This window comes from Mobula birostris, chromosome 3 (assembly GCF_030028105.1).
Source record: "Mobula birostris isolate sMobBir1 chromosome 3, sMobBir1.hap1, whole genome shotgun sequence".
NCBI lineage: Eukaryota > Metazoa > Chordata > Chondrichthyes > Myliobatiformes > Myliobatidae > Mobula > Mobula birostris.
This window is the reverse complement of record NC_092372.1, coordinates 194,370,583-194,388,393: the sequence shown is the minus strand read 5'-3', so window position 1 is coordinate 194,388,393 and position 17,811 is coordinate 194,370,583. Positions and strand designations below refer to the sequence as shown.

General features: G+C 39.0%; 1 protein-coding gene across 5 annotated transcripts in view; it reads right to left on the bottom strand.

Annotated features, from left to right (window-relative positions):
• Positions 1-211: 211 nt before the first annotated feature.
• zeb1b (zinc finger E-box binding homeobox 1b) overlaps positions 212-17,811 on the bottom strand; it is a 150,237-nt gene continuing 132,637 nt past the window's right edge. For 4 of the 5 annotated variants that reach the window (XM_072253963.1, XM_072253959.1, XM_072253960.1 and 1 more), the window contains exons 7-9: positions 8,653-10,424; positions 7,628-7,808; positions 212-6,403 (exon numbers count right to left, since the gene is read on the bottom strand). In XM_072253963.1, coding sequence (XP_072110064.1) covers positions 5,898-6,403; positions 7,628-7,808; positions 8,653-10,424 — 2,459 coding nt within the window. In that variant the 3' untranslated portion in view covers positions 212-5,897. The remainder of the gene's footprint in view (positions 6,404-7,627; positions 7,809-8,652; positions 10,425-17,811) is intronic. The other variant, XM_072253962.1, reaches the window with a different exon arrangement.

The following is a 17,811-nucleotide window of genomic DNA, read 5'->3' as shown; positions in this document are numbered from 1 at the left end:
ACATTTTCCCCCAAAAAGGGGGAACTTGTGACTGTTGAACTTGTTAATCCAAGTGGTACATTGGCAAATAGCATTTGATAGAGGAGTCTGAACAGAATTTATCTTATAGATTAGATGAAGTTTCAAAGGAGAATGAGCGGAGCACAAACAGCAGTATATGCAGGATTAAAGCATTTAATCTGTTTGTTACATTTTTATGTAACTTAGCATCAATCATACTCAAGACAGATTATTTCCATCTCACTCACATGCTAATTTCTTCATGTTGCTGATTTATTTTTATCAACCAAGTCTGATGGTTGGTATTTGCAACCACTGCCAATAACAAATGGAAATAGTTTTCCAAATCACCAGGATTCTGATCACTTGAGCAGTCTGAGGCTGCACATTTATCAGTGCCACTTGGCCTTTGTTGAATTCTCCTTTTCTGCACCATTGTCACCTACCAATGCCTGCCCACAAACAATGAGCAACTTAATACCTCAATTTTCAATTAAACGTTGTGTAAATTGTTTGCATTTAGATATATAGTATATTCCCTAACTTTGAGCATGCATTATTGACATGGTTGAAAAAGGAGAAAAATCACATCAACTGAAAAAGATTTCCTGAATTTTAGATCATTTGAGCATCTTTAATGATAATTGATTTTCTTTTAAGTTGTATAAACAGCATTTCTTTCATGATAAATATGGCTGGGATCATCCAAGTGAAACTTTCTGCATTCTATAAAATTTCAAAAATGTCCCAGTACAATGTTCTAAATATACAAATTCTAGCTTAGCCAAAAGGGTACACTTATTCCACAATGCTCTTCTGTTTATTTTGAGACTGTGGTGGTTTACTATACTTCTTAAATGTTCGACTCAACCAGTCACATAAAGATCAAGCAAAGATGCATCATCCAGACAAAAGTGCTCAACTCCTCTCGCCCACATACCTTGTGCTCCTCTAAATGTGCTTACCACATTGCTTTTACTCTACTGCTTTTGTTTTAAATCATTTTTGGGATGTTGTCAAAGGTGAAAAGATGATGCTGCCCATCCACAAGGCTTTGCTGATAGAAGGTGACCTTCTACTTTACATTAAAATCATTCTGCTTTTCCACTGACCATCCATACATTTGATACATATCCCTGTTTATTGATCAAAATTAGAAAGGGTTTGGGTATTTTAACACCAATGTATAACTAATTTAATTGTATTTTTAATACAAAGGCATTTTGTTCTATCAGTGAATTTTCCATTCATTTCTTTTACCTTGTTCCTTTTGTTGTGTCTTCCTGACCCTCCTTTATCAATAACTTTATTTTTTTCAAGTGCTAACTACTCCAAGTTCAGAATGTTTTGCTTTTATTTTAGAGGAGAAAAATCTATGTTTATATCTCAAGGTTCCAACTTGTGAGAGCAAATTTAAGTATTTGGGCATATTCTTACTGGAAAGGAGACTTCAATTTTCCAACAAATGTTCTCAGTATTAAAAGCACACGAAAAAAATTAATGCACACAATTATTTACACTGTAAATATACTAAGAAACAATTCAAACAGTGTAATTTAAAAAGCCTAAAACTACTGCGTACAAAACAACTAGAGGGAATCAAAAGACTAATGAGCCAGTTTCTTGAAAAGACGTAGGATAAAATTTATTAGCAGCAAATTAAACATCTCTATTGGGCAAAAAGCCATTTTGAGTTCCCCAAACTCTTAAGAGTGTAAAAGTTTACTGTAATCACGCTTTAAAACACACCATACTATTCTCTACAATGTTTGATGGTGCTTCAAACTGATTCATTGCCATTGGCTCCATCCACCAATCCCACAAAGTATCTCAGAGTGAATCAAACTGTTTGCAGACAGACACAAGCAATTCCAAGCTTTGTAACGTTACTTGTTTCGATTATGTCTTAGCTCATCTGATAAAATCCTCACATTACCCTTTAACAACCATCTTAACACATTCCTGGCTGGCTTTCATCACTCCACTAACTTGACCATTCAAAACATTGCTGGTCATGTGACATCTTGCACCAACCCATTCATCCCTACATGACAAATAGCTCGCTTAAAATAAAAAGTTTACCCTTGTTTTCAAATGCTTCTCTTTCTTTTAAATCCCCTCCTCTCTCAGTAATCTCATATTCTCCAACCTTCCAACAAGTTTTTGCTGTTTGCTCTTTAGAAGCCATAAATTTAACAATTCCAATATTGCCAAATGGATCTTCAGCTCTGGAATTCTTTCTCTACGTCTTTTTTTTTCCTCTTTCCTCCTCTCAGCCTTTGGCCATCAGTTTAAATTTCACCCTGTATGAGGTGTTTGAAACAGACTGCTGTGAAGCAGCTTGGTTATTTTTGGTGTATGAATGCACCAAATAAATAGTAATACAGCAGTTGTTGCAAGTTGACAAAACTTTTTTTTTTAAGTGATTGGGGTGCCTTTATACTAAAGCAGAGAAGTTATGAAAAAATGCATACAAAAATACCAGTGAGCAGACCTCAGCTGGGAGAACTATGTTCAGCTATTGGAAGTGGTCTCCGGGAAAGGAAGACTTAGCTAGTGGGCAAAGGAGTTTTACTAGAATGCTATCTTGTCCCTCGGAATTCAGAAATCTGAATCTTATTCACCTTACAATAGGGTTTAAACTAAAACATTTTTAAAAGTTGCAGGAGATGATTTTGACAATATTTGTTTTGATATGGTGGATTAATGAAGAATTCTTATTGAATAGATAGAATGAAGTTGTTTCTCCCATTGTCAGCAGAATCAATAATCAAAAGGTCATACAATTTAAGCTAATTGCCAAGAGAATCAGGTGATCTGTCCACCCTCACTCCCCCCCCAAAAAAAGTGGATTATGAAAGACATGACCTAACTTCCAAAATGGAAGTAGATAAACTCTTGAAAATAAACTGGATTATAGATAAGAGCAATAGTATTACTCTTTCTAAGAGCTGGTCCAATAGTGAAAACTTGTTTAAAAGACCTGCAAATGCAAAAATATTTGATATATACTAGTGGGTCAGGTAGCCTCTGTGAAAAGACAAACAAGTATCATGTTTCAAAACTGAAGAAGGGGCTAATCTGAAATGAGAATGCTCTTTCTATAGATGCTAACTGACTTGCAGATTGTTTCCAGTATATATTTTTTCTTATCTCAGCCCTATTGGATAAAATTTCTTCCTTCTATGCTAAAAGATTTTAAGAATTTAGGAACAGCACAAGATCTCCAAAGGTATCTTCAGAAGAAAAACAAAGCCTTTCAGACACTTGGCTAATGTTTCACTATTTGAAGACTTTTAAGCATTCTTTCCATTTGGCCAATTTCAAATATCATGCTTCATATAGTGAATCTATTACTGTTTATTCTTTCAATGTTGAGATAACATTTGCTGTCTTTCAGTCTTCAGGAAGAACTGCTGTATACAATACTTCATTTACACCCTTCAGTTTTTTACAACTTTGTTTACTCTCACTGCATTTTTTTCATTTCAAAATGCTACTTTATATTGACAGTAAATTTCCAGCCACTTCTCTGCATATCATACCAGCTCATCTTGAAATCTTCCACAGACCTACCTACTATTCCTCAACAATGAGATTTCACACCAATTGCACGAGTCTAAAACGTGCATGTATGCCAAAAATATATTTGATTCTCAGAATACACTACTAAACCTTTGCCAATTTCTTTCTACAGCAAAGATGTTGACATTTGAGTATGTTTGAGCAGGCAAAAGTTATGAAATATCTCAAATATTGCTGAGTGCAGAGCAAGGCCCCAAATTCCTGGAGACTTTCAGATGCCCTATTCAGAAAAGGAAAAGTAAGAAAAAGGAAATTGATTACTTATTCTACGAGCTAGAGAAGACAAAGGCTTCCATGTATAAATCAGGCTAATAGATACGAGCAAAATAGCAATGCATTGCAGGCAAATCTAATCTAACATTCAACTGGACACTAGAACATTTACTGATCAAAATATTGTTAACAAATGGTTAGTGAATTTTGAATATCGATTCTAATGAGAACCAAGATGAATCTATTAAATATGTAATTTCTTAGTCATTTTAAACATTGCATGTATTTCAGCTTTTTTTCTACACTATTGCAAATTAGCTATTAATCTGGGAAATGCACAAAATATGATGTAAATAGTACCTCTGGAACAAAAACTAAAACACAACAGTGAAGTCACAAATTCAGACAGTTTGTTGATGCATTTTATTGTGAGATGGGTAGTCTGGTATAAAACTAGAAAATGACTATCATGTAACTAGGCAATTAAAAATAACTTCTGGCTTGATTCAGATGTAGAGGAGTTCTAAAATAAATTGGCACAAAGCAAAAAATGTTATGTTGTTCCCAACACTGCGCATGACTTTGTGATTTGGCTGAGGATAGTAATAGAGTTCCACGGTTACACAGTAATCGCAAATAAAACTGCAAAAAATACCATGTTGTATATCATTATACTTGAAATTCAATAGCCCAATGTATTAAAAGTGAGGCAGGGCAAATAACTGGATTCCGAATGTAAAATTCATACATTCTCATTTGAAACTCTAGTTCTACAGTCCAAGGCAAGTAATACTGTTACATAACACTGTTAAACAAAATTTGATTGCAAGAGAACCAATTGTATTTCTGCTTTGAATTCTTATCAACCTTCCAAATCATTTTTCTTACTAAAATATATTATTGTATTAATACAAACTACAGTATTATACACTACATTGTGTAATAAATAACAATAAAGAAATATAAAAATAAGACACATAAATATAAAAGTTTTCTAAAACTAAAAGGTACATGTGTCAGTAAGTAGGGAAGTAGGGTATTAATACTGCCAGGTTCAAGGGCATACAGTACAAAATTTGCACAAACATAGGAAACTAAAATGTTATTATAATTTGAATTAAAATAATACTGAAATAAAATCAGCTAACACTGTTAATAACTTGCACCAAAGCAAAGGGCTGGTTAGAGCCACATTTCCATAATACTGATTTATAAATGGCACTTGCAGCACACAGGTCTTGCATAAGGCCAGGGGGATACAAAGCTCCATACCATAATCCTCACTTACCTAAGTATCACTAGTCACTAAAACACCAACTTCTGTTCTCTCCAACAATTATACTGTTAGTTCTTACTTTGAAGACTTGGCAACAGACTGCTATACATCTAACTACAAGTCTTACCACATCCTTCTCAATTTTATTTTTCTAGTAGCTGCTTTAAGGCTAACATTATGCTTCAAATGAATTTACACTCTAAAATAAGGTCAACTAATGTCATCAATTACTACCTTCTAGTGTGATACTGATAAAGGTAGACAATAATACTTAGGAGTATGTTAGATACAAGTATAAAGGGAATTCTGTAGTGCAGAAATTTTCACATCCTTTTAAACCAATGAAATGTTGAAAGTCAGCAATGGAATAGAGAGTTGTAGTACTATAAATCTACTATTGATACTTTCATTTGTAATAGAAATTTTCATAGAAATCTCTCCCAGCTGTACAGTGTTGAAGTTAATGGGATACATGAATGGCAAAATGAAGAGCAACACAGGTAAACAGGTAATGCAGAATGACTGGTAGCAAATTCTTTTAAAACCTGTTGGTTTGCCTTTTGAATCAAGACAGTCAGTTTATGCAATTCCTTACTTGCAATTTTTTTTTGCATTTTTTATACAAACATCATTCCTAATATCTTAAACAGTTCACATGGTAAATTGTTAATTGTTGAAGTTCAGGCACACCGGGATTTCTACACAGTAGTGAAGAGAAAACATAGCAATATAGAGTGTGTTTCTGGAATTTTTTTTAAAAACATGGTACAACACTAATTGCAGGACATTTCTTCTCCAATTTAAGTTCCTGATCAAGTATTCATTACATTTTCTCTGGTGAATTAGCTTCCAAAACTTGCAGATTATTTACTGTATTTTCCTGCTCCACATCACTCATCAGATCTGTTCTATTTGCTTCTTCAGCTTCCTCTTCTGATTCCTCTCTCATTTCCTCTCCACAATTATCTTGCATTTCATCACTTTCTTTCTCTTCCTCCTCCTTTTCACTTTCATCTTCTCTTGCAGTGCTGTCCTTGTCATCTGAGTCCACGTGGGAAGGAGAGGTCCTGATGTCTGTATACTCACTGTTGTTCAGTGAGTCAGGCCCAGTCTCCTCTTGCTCTGTTCCTTCACGTTCTTCAGCTTCGCGCTTACAGTACGAGTAGCGATGGTTCATGTGCTGTGAGTAGGAGCCTGAATGTGAGAAACGCTTGCCACATTTATCACACTGATAAGGTTTCTCTCCAGAGTGCAGTCGCATGTGTTCAATCAAATGGTGTTTGTGTTTGAAAGCTTTCTTGCAAATCCCGCATTGATGAGGTCGCTTACCTGGCCAAATGAAGATATTAGAAATAAGCAGTTTGCTTAAAAGAAAACAAATGTTGTTGCCCTCACAAGGTTTAATCCCATTAACAGTTAAAGAGCTTTGAGTATATTAATTTAGGTAATAAAAATATAATCCCACAAATCCTTCTGCATGTTTTGCCTTTGTCATTCCCATTTTACTTTCACTTGAAACAATCTTTCAAGATCAAAATCCGTATATTTAAGTGCATCTTAAAATGGCAATTTTTCTCCTTTCAACCATTGTAATCTTGAACCATACTTGAAGTTGAATATCTTGTGTTTCTTAAGTAAAGAAATAAACATATAACAATAAGCAGATGCAGCTCAGGTGGGGTTCAATAATACATCAGGGCATGCTGGTGTAGTGGCTGAGGTAATGGACAAGTATCCAAAGTATTCTTTTTGTTCTTTCTTTAATCAAGACAAGTTTAAGGGCTCCTATTGCTGCAGAAAAATATAGCTGTATAGGAATTTAGACTCAAGTAGGTTAAATAAATCTGGGATAAGAAGCTTCGACTTAAAACCCATCTAGTTCACTATTACCCTTGTGCACCATTAGTTCACCAATACATGATGCACAACCTGAGGTCATGAGAATGCTGCCAAATCATTCTTTTGCCAAGTTCACCTGCAGAGCTCATGACTGTGTTTGTTCTTTGCAGGTTTTATTTTCCCCCAGAAATTAATATAAAAACACTAACAATGTTGAATACATTCCAATAATTTCACTTCATGTGCTATTAATACAAGAATGCAAAAATTTGAGGGGTACAAAGTCATCCTAAATGTATGATCTATATAGAGACAAATTCAATAATCGCTTTGATTTATAGTAAGCAAAGATGTTCCACTAATGTCAAAAAGGCAGAGGCATTTATACACTTGTGGAACATAACTCTTACCCCTACCTGGTGCTTACATTTAACTATCACTGACAACTTAGACCACAGCACAAGCCCCAACCCTTAGTCCCCTACCATTTCTAACTATCCTCCATCCCAGCTCTCAAGTAGCACTCAATGTCCATATAGCCGTCTCTGGAGATAGCAGCAAAGGATTCATGACTGATATATTCATTTGTGCTTGACTGCAGTTCTCAAGGCAGCACACCCATATGGGTGGACTTGGATTACTAGGCCAAAACCTACTTTCCTGGATTGAAATACTTATGGTACAACATGCTGCACAATATATATTCTTTCTTACCTGTGTGTTCATACTTGTGTCTTAGGAGAGAGCTACTCTTTTGAAATATTTTATCACACAGATCACAGGCATACATTCCATTTTCTGTCTTTTTTATTTTCTTACGTGGCGGCGTAGAGTCTGAATCGTTCTGATCATCAGTATTGGGCGCATTTCCAGAATTCATCTCTTGGCTTTCCTCCTTCAGGAACACAACCAGTTTTCAGACAACAATCACATGTAATACTGATTCAGTGATACCCTTCACAATTTTTAAAATGTAGTTCTGATTTCACAATGAAGAAAGAGATCATAAAAAGACCTAAAAATTATTCTACATACAGAAAGTTGTTGTCACAATGGATCAAATCCTGCACAAGAATACACAGAAAGCTAATCTCTTCCAGTGAACAGGGAAGTTGGTATCCATTATGGGAATAACCTTGTTCCTTTAAATGAAAGGGAGGGTTCAAGCATCACTCGAGGGATGGAGAAGCTGGAGCACAGTGTCAACTCTGTACGTTAATGCAAGTGCATTCAGCTGTGGATTAGCAGTTGCACTTTGACCAGGGATCAATGGGAAAAAGGGATGCCCAAAGGAGACAAGGGGTGTGTGAGAAACAGGAGGATAGAGATTGAGGTGGTTTTGAAGAGCAAATTTCAAAAGGGGATTTAAATGCATGAAGATCCAGTCATCATTCTGCATGGCCCCAGAGTTAGTTTCCTTTAATTTGCAAGGAAGTAGGCCTACACTTGCTTTGAAAACATCTTTTGAAAATAACTTAAAATATGTTAAACTTCACTTGGTACTATGTGTTACACAAGCATTGCATTTATATTGAGGGCTTAGAAGAAATTTGACATTGTCTGCCTGCTATGCAATGAGCAAGCTGTTGTGTATTTAATAATATTCAACTGTATATTCCAAAGAATATTTTACTAGCATTAATATTCAGGGTGAAGTCTTATACTAAACAGCAAGCATAAAAAGCAGATAGATTTGAAAAACAATAAAACTGATTAATAAAAAAAATCAGCATACTTACTAGATGATTTCCGTTGGCTTGAGTTGATTTCTGTTGCTGTTCAGCACCATTTGAATTAGCTGTCTTATACGTGTAGGCCACCTGTGGAATGAAGCTTGCCTGTTTTATTGTAGCTATAGGTCTGAGGCATGGAACACTGTTTTGATTCGAAATGGCAACAATTGTAGGAAGTTTCGTGGTGACTGCAGGAATTGCAATATTTATAGGTTTGGCACTTGTTGAGTTTTCTTCGTTAGTATTGTCATTTTCTTTTTGTTCTTTCTTTAAACAAGACAAGTTTAAGGGCTCCTCTTGGACATAATGAACACTGCTGTGGTAAACACTGGTTATAGTGGGTCTTTCAAGCCCTTCTTTTTGCTGCCTTGGAAGAGATAGGTCAAGAGGTTCTAGCTGTAAATCATCCTGATTGCTATCTGGCGTGTTCAGGTAGCTCTGTGAATTTCTAGAAGATGCAGAAGAAAGATTCAGTGGTGATGGGGAAGGAGTATTACTCCTTGAAGGTTCTGCTGTTGTATTAAGTGGTACATTCGTGATTTGAGATTCAGTCAGCTTATCATTGGCTTCTACATTTGCAGAGTTCCCTTGTACATCACCAGGTGATGAATCTGGATGACTGATGAACAGCTTTGGTTTGACCTCCTCATTGTTTGGCGAGGGAGAAGAGGGACAAGATGGCTGGACTGGAATCTGACTAGTCTGCATTTTCTCAAACCATTTTTTTACCTTTTCTAATGGTAGGTTTACAGCGACTGAAATCTTTGCCAATTCCTCAGATGTCGGTTGTGCATTCAACGCATAATATGCTTTCAGAAGTGACAATAGATTCTTCAATGGCTCTTGATCTGAAGAGATATTCTCTTCTGTTGATACAGAAGCTCCAGGGAGGTTTTCAGGGACCTTAATACTGCTTTCTCCTGAAAGAGCTTCAGTTTTTAATTGATAGTGCTTTAGCTCATGAAGTGCATTTAGCCCACCAGGGCATTCATTACAAAGAAGGCAAGTGTTACTAACCCCTTCTGCACTTGTCTCCGTTTTCTCAGATTTAACTGTGAGGTCTTCTGGTGGCTTTTCATTTGTACAACTGTCTGTTCGATTAGGAACTTCCTTTTTTAAATTTTGTGGCACGGCTTGGAGCTGACTTGGCTCTAAGCTATAGTTGATAATGATTTTGGTTGTTCCATCCTGATCAATCAAGGGAAGACTAATTGATGAAATGAGGGAATGACTGTTTTGTTGTACAGATCCAGAAGAGACCGTTCCTGGTTCTTTGGAAGGGAGAGTAACATGATTGTTTTCTAATACTGCAACTTTAAGAACATTCTGAATGTCACTTAAATTTATGCTAATAGGAGAGACCAGGCCTACAGTTGGCAATACAACAGCCTGAACCACACTTTGAGGAGAAGTTGTAACTTGCACTGGGGTATTGCCAGTAAATCCTCCATTTTGGAAAGAGCTTGCACAGTTGATACCAGAGGTCACGACCATAGTTTTGTATTCATAATCCACAGGCTCAGTTTTGATTTGGTTTATGGCAGGCTGTTCCTGTAAAGGTTTATTGTTTTCTAGCTTGTGACGAAGTTGTGTTCTAGCAGGGCTATTGGTTGAAGGAGAAAGGGACGGAGAAGTGCCTTGAGGTGTCTTGATTCCTGAACGTGCTCTACCATTAAGTGATATAAGCCCAATGCACTTCTTACTACTGATGTGTGAGCTGTAAGAGCCTGAGTGGGAAAATCGTTTCTTGCAGTTAGAGCATTCATATGGCTTCTCTCCTAAAGAACAGAAAGGGAGAAAGTTAACACAATTCAGATAACATTTTGTTGAAACTGAATTATACTGGTGTAATAAATGTCTTCAAATGCCTATAAGCAATTATCGAGTCTTGAGTTCTCTAAAAATCCACAATAATGGGATGAGAAGATGTAGATTATAAATTAAATCATTCATTATGTCAGTGCTAAAAAGATTTAAGAAAGCATTTAATTTAAACACATCAGTGAAAATGTAACTCAAGATTGTATTAAAAGGACTCAGAAGATGTTGAGAGTGTGAAATGAGCTGCTAGCAGAAGTGATGGATATGGGTTTGATTTCAAAACTTAAGAGAAATTTAGAAAGGTACATAGATGGAGGGCTACGGTCTGGATGCAGTTTGTCATGGACTGAGAGGCCGAAGGGCCTGTTTCTGCACTGTGGTGTTCCAAGAATCTATGACTCAGTGCATCAGCAAAGAGGGGAAAGTCCAAGAGAACAATAATTCAAAACAAAACTACATACAAGATTCCAATTTAGGAAGCAATTTAGAGCACACTTGCTTATTTTCCTATAAGAAACTTACTTATAATCCATTTACTAAAACAATAATATACATCTCCAATTATTTCTATTAGATCCTGCAGACTGGGCTATTATTGGACAACGAAAAGATGTTGGAATAATAAAAACAAAATATTGACATGGAAGGGAGAGAATAGAATGAGTGCATGGCATGAATCAGATTTGAATTCAAAAAAATAAGTAGATTATTTAATGAATATTAAGTGGAAATGTAGGTGTTCTACATTTGTTCCTGTAGTAACTCCTACTTTGAAAAAGGCACACTCAACAACTTCATGCCAAAGAAACAACTTTATCTCGAACTTAATGTCCATTATGTATATACAGAGGCCTTTTTTACAACCCATACAGCATGGCAGGGCACTATTTACAAAAGCACACCAGAAGTAAAAAGAACGGAAGTAAACCCCCCACCCCCATTATCCTAATTAGTATTAACTTTTAATAGTGCTCACGTTACAACACTTCTTCCCCTTTAAAATCCAACATCTCCAAGTGTAAAAAAAATTAGGAAATAATAACAGTGGTGTCATTAACTTGCGTACCCCTGAAAACTTATACTAGTATCTCAGCAACAGTTTACCAACACAAAACATCTGGAAAACATGACAGATTCAACATTCAATCTAACAAAAAAAAACTGTCCCATCAAAGATTCAGTCTGTCAAGAGGTTTACGAGTGCGCTGTGATACTACCCCCGGTGAGCCAGCAGGCACCGCTGGTGAGGGTGTTTTGGGTGGATCTGGTTTTGGGGACTTGAGAGGGGTCTGTGTGTCTGCGGGAGAATGTCCATCTGCCTCAGGGGATCCCGACCCTTCTGCCAGCGTCTCGCCCTCTGGCAAAGTCACTGGTGGACATGCTTCCACCGTAGTCTGTCTCACAAATGGAAACTCCATGGAACTGTCTGCCTCTGAGCTGGTATCATGACGCAGGCGCACATGGTCCTGATGCCTGCGGAAAACACGCCCATCAGTCAGCTTAACAACATAAGAGACAGGACCACTCTGCTTAAGAATAACCCCAGGCAGCCATTGCTGATTGTTTCTCACATAGACATTGTCATCCAGTTTTAACTGTCTCTCTCGTGCATGTTGATCATGTCCCCCCTTCTGCTTTTCCTGCTTTCTCTTCACTTTCGCCTTCATGTCCAGGAACAGCAGGTCCAATCTTGACTTGGGCCTACACCGCATCAGCATCTCTGCTGGAGTGCGGGCAGTCGTAGTCTGTGGTGTGAGGCAGTATTTAAACAGGAAACGTGAAAGCCACATGCTAAGAGAGTCCCCTGTCATCTGCTTCAGGCCTTCCTTCACTGAACAGCCCACTCTGCCAAACCATTGGAGGCTGGGTGGAAAGGGGCCATCGGAATGTGATGAATGCCATTCTGCTGCATGAACTCATTGAACAGTTCACTGGTGAACGTCGGGCCATTATCAGTGACCAGAGTGTCAGGCAACCTGTGGACTGCAAACACTTGCCTGAGTTTGTCTATGGTTGAGGGGACTGTGATGTTGCTCATCATGTGAGCTTTGATCCATTTAGAATGCACATCTACCATTACAAGAAACATCTGCCCCATAAAAGGGCCAGCAAAGTCCAAATGTAGCCCAGACCAGGGGTGGTCTGGCCGCTCCCATGGATGCAAAGGAGCTGGTGGTGGCATATTCTGATAAGTCTGACATCGCATGCATGATTTTACCTTGTTCTACAGATCCTGATCCATTCTTGGCCACCAAACATAGGATCTTGCAAGGCTTTTCATTCGAGACACTCCTGGGTGAGTCTCTTGAATCTGTGAATGGCCGGGGGGAGGCACGATGACCCTTGCCCCCCAGAAAATGCAGCCATCCTGCAGACTGAGTTCTGTCTTGTGTTTGGCATAAGGCCTCAGTTCCTCTCCTTCCACGACTCTGGGCCAACCTTGTAAAAGAAAAGTCTTGACTTGGGACAGGACTGGGTCCCTCTCTGTCCACTGCCTGATCTGGGTCACCTTTACAGGTGTCTCTGACAGCCTCTCCAATGAAAACACAGTCTCTGGAGGCACATATGTAGCAACAGGTGTCTCAGGTAAAGGTAGTCAACTCAGTGCATCAGCATTTGCATTATCCCCACCCACTCTGTACACTATAGTGTACTGGTGGGCTGACAACGTAAAAGCCCAATGCTGCATCTTGGCTGAGGCTAGCGGTGGGATGCATGTAATCTCACTGAACAGGCTCATCAGTGGTTTATGGTCCATATAAATTGTAAATACGCACCCATAAAGGTACTGATGAAAGCGTTTCACCACAAAAACAATGGCCAGACCTTCTTTGTCTAGCTGTGAATATCCCTTCTCAGCAGCTGTCAGGGTACGTGAAGCTAAACCAATAGGCTTCCCTGAACGGTCCTCCATGACATGTGAGAGAACTCCCCCGACTCCATAGGGCGAGGCATCGCATGCCAGGGTGATCTCCTTGTCTGGGTCATAGTGAAAAAGCAGCTTCACTGAGTGGAGGAGTTCTTTCACTTCCTTGAAAGCTTTCTCCTGCTCTTCATCCCATTGCCACTTAGTGTCATTGTGAAGCAGCTTATACAGTGGGGTCAAAACCCTTGAGAGGTCAGGAAGAAACTTGCCATAATAATTCACCATGCCCAAAAATGATCTGAGTTCCATGATGGTCTTAGGGCTTGGGGCCTTCTTAATAGCCCTTTGTCTTCCACAGGGCAAAGCCCCTCAGCTGTGATCTTGTGTCCCAGGTAAGGCACACTTGATGCCAGGAACACACATTTTCCACGTTTCAACTGCAGCCCTGCATCTGAAAGCCTCTTCAGCACTCGTTCTAAGTTAGCCAGATGCTCCACCTCTGTAGCCCCGTGATCAAAATATCATCAAGTTACACTGCTACGTGTGGAATCCCCTGCAGCAAACTGTCCATTGTCCTTTGGAAAATGGCAGGGCTGGACACCACTCCAAACACCAGGCAACTGTACTTGAATAATCCCTTGTGTGTATTAATTGTGACGTACTACTTTGAATCCTCGCCGAGCAGCAGCTGTTGGTAGGCATGGCTCATGTCCAGCTTTGAGAACAGCTTACCCCCTAACAGGTCATCCACCCATGGCAATAGATACTCCTCCAGCCTAGAGACCTGATTCACCGTAAGCTTATGATCCCCACATATCCTCACTGTTTTGTCTGCCTTCAATACTGGAACAATGGGAGCCGCCCACCTTGAAAACTGGACGGGCTCAATAATGCCCAGCTTCTGTAAACGTTCCAGCTCCTCAACTTTGCCTTTCATGGCATGGGGCACTGACCTGGGCTTAAAAACAAAACGTGGCCTTAGCTATCACTGGCCTGGCTTCAGCCTTCTGACCCTTGGCTGAAATGTCCACATATAACACCCCTAAATGAGGTATGGGCTGCCCCGTATAGGTCCTAAGTTTGAGCTTTGACGGCCTAATGGGAGGCAGGTTGGACCCCCATGTCCTCCTGTAGGTCTCCTCACTAATGACCAATGCAGTAGCCCCTGAATCAATCTCAAACTTAATGTTCTTTCCCCTGATGGTGACTGTGGCATAATGTGGTTCCTCCTCTGTTTCCACTGTTCTAGGCACACACTGTCTCTTCATCTGCTTCTTCTAGATGGTGTGTGGCTGCCTCAGCCTTTTGGGCTTTCCCCTGCCCAGGCTTAATCTTACCCTTTGAACTTCTGCACTTTTTAGCTAAATGTCCCTTTTTGCTACAAGCATGGCAGACAGTGTCTTTGAACTTGCAATTATTTGCATAGTGCGTCCCTCCACACCGGAAACATTCCACCCACTTTGCCTGTTTACCAGTCTCCCTGTCTCCCTCCTGACTTGGTGCACTGCCACCGACTGCGACCCCCAATGTCCTTTCTGGATATCCTTGACATTATTAGCAGCCATCTCCATGCCTTGGGCAATCTCTAAGGCTTTCTAGAAAGTCAACGGTGGGGTTTCCCCTAACAGGCGGCGTTGTGCGTCATTATTAATGCCGCATACCAATCTATCACGGAGCATGTCTTCCAACACTGCTCCGAACAGCTGCCGAAGCTCAGCCACAGACTGACCTGGCTTCCTGAAAGGGCTGTGAAACTTACACCGTTGGACTATCACAGAAGGTTTTGGATTGTAGTGGTTCCCCATGAGCTTGACCAGTTCATCATATGGAATATCCCCCGGTTTCCACGGTGCGGCTAAATTCCTTATTAGCTTCTAAGTCTTTGCCCCACACACACTCAGGAGAATAGAGCCGCTTCTTAGCCTCCTCAGTAATTCCATTAGCACAGAAAAAGTGTCCCAACCTTTCCTCATACTCTGGCCAGTCCTCCGTTAACTCCACAAATTCAACGACAGTCCCAAACGTAGCCATCTGACCGTGAGGCTGCTAATCGGCGCTGTTGCTCCCGTTCGAAAAACGTGCCGATAGGTTCACAAAACTCAGTTTACCTCATCGCCAAAAATACGTAGTAATTTCTACTTTGAAAAAGGCACACTCGACAACTTCGTGCCAAAGAAACAACTTTATCTCGAACTTAATGTCCGTTATATATATACAGAGGCATTTTCACAACCCATACAGCATGGCAGGGACACTATATACAAAAGCACACTGGAAGTAAAAAGAACGGAAGTAAAACCCCCCATTATCCTAATTAATATGAACTTACTTTTAATAATGCTCACGTTACAACAGTTCCAAGCAAAAAGAGTTTCAATGTAGTATAAACTGGTTTAATGTGGACTCCAAATTCAAGTGGATAAAAGAACAAATTTGTAGGCAAATTGTCAGGGACAAAAACAAAATGCAGAGCAAATGGAGGAGTACCCCAATATGATCATGTAAAATGTCAGGTATAAATGGCACAGTATTCCAAATTTCACAGAGCCTTTTTTGCCATATGTTGCAAGCCTAACAATTTTCTTTTGGGAGAAGGGGGTGAAATTCGGAATTTATGTAACCAGGTGACCGCAGAATATCATTTTTTATTGTTAAAGTGCACTTACATATCCACCATGGCAATGCTAAAATAGCTGCCTGTGCCTTTAAGAGAAGACAGTGAGATCATTATGCACACGTGGAGTTACAGAATTCTAGGAAGGACAAATGCTAGTTGTATGGTGAGGAAAGCTTTTAATAAGTAAGGTGTCGGCGCTGGATAGCGTGCTTGTGCGAAGTTCCTTATCAGCCTAATAGCAAGTGAGGAGGACTCATGTCAGGGTCTAGCCTATAGGTGTTTGGAAGTCAAACGTGTGCCAAACTGAGTAATTCTCTTAGATAAGATTAGATGTATTTATTCATATTTTTGTTGTGAATAAAGTACAGGTCCACAATCCCTTATCCGAAATCCTTGGGGCCAGTTGCATTTCGGAATTCAGAATTTTTCGGATTTCAGACCCCCACCCTACCAAAAAACACATATGCTCAAGTCCCTTATTTCACCGGTCTCAGTGCAGTGCGGTGGACTTTAAGACCCAGCAGCGCACCAAACCTACGCACATCCTCCCGTATACTTCAAATCATCTCTAGATTACTTATAATACCTAATACAATGTAAATGCTATGTAAATAATTGTTATACTGTATTGTTTAAGGAATAATGACAAGAAATTTTTTTCCCAACAAAAACATTCAATAAAACATAAAAATATACAGCTTCAAACGAACCGAATCAAACACATGGTAAATGACTTATCGGAATAAATGTAGAACGTCACTGTCACTATAAAACTTCAGTAACTTGTCTTTCTGTTTATTTAAATCATATACAGTGGTAGTTCTGACACTATTGTCTTCAGTAAAACGACGCACAGACACACCACGATCAAGCTTCTGCAATAACTCCACTTTCTGCATTATTGATAGAAAAGATTCCTTCTCTTTTTCTCATTGTTACCCATAGGGTATCTGCAGCTCTTTTTGACATTTTCACAGTGAAATTAAACACAAAGTCAACAGTGAATACAAAATATCAGTGAACAGCAAATGCACATGTAACCAGTACGAGCGCTGAGCCACAACTGACCTCTGGCAGCCTCTGCTAGTGCTGCCACGTCACACCTGTCGGCGAAAAAAAACTTTGGTTTTCGGAGCTTTTTGGATTTCAGAATTTCGGATAAAGGAATGTGCACCTGTACAAGGTTGGTGGAATTCTAATGTTGTTTGTATTGCTTTTTTTTAAGAATTGCCACTACCGTATTGGTTTTGTGTATTGTTTTATTTATTTTCATGTTGCATACATAACAAGGGTGTGGATCAAAATTAAGCTGAGATTTTAACAGTAGGAACTATGTTTATTTTTAAATTAATTTTGTCATTTTTATTTTGATCTTCTCTTTCTGCATTAAATCTAATACAGATAGAGGAATTAAAGACCCAAAAAAATGTTTGTTGTCCCATGTGTGCAATTTTCCCCAGGCTACAAAATTTATATTTAGGAAATGAAGCTGGGCAGGTGGAAGAAAGTGGAGTTTCAAAGTGAGATCATTTTTGTAGCAACGACAATAGTTCAGATAGATTTAACAAAGTTACGGGGAAAAAAACACAAATGCAAACAGAAATAAAAGCACAAAACTGGAGAAAAACAAATTTTATTTCACAATGCTGACAAGCAAAGATGGATTAGAACAGTTCCCTAGAGGCTTCAGAACAAGCCAATGGGAAGCTTACAAAAAGGAGATTCAAGCAAGTTCAGGGCAAATACTGTACATTCCCCACACAAACAGAAAATGAAGAGAAAATCCAAAACCCCCAGAAGACAAAATATAAATAATGCAAGGGGGAAAAAAAAGGTAAACTGCCATCCTCTGCCACCAAAC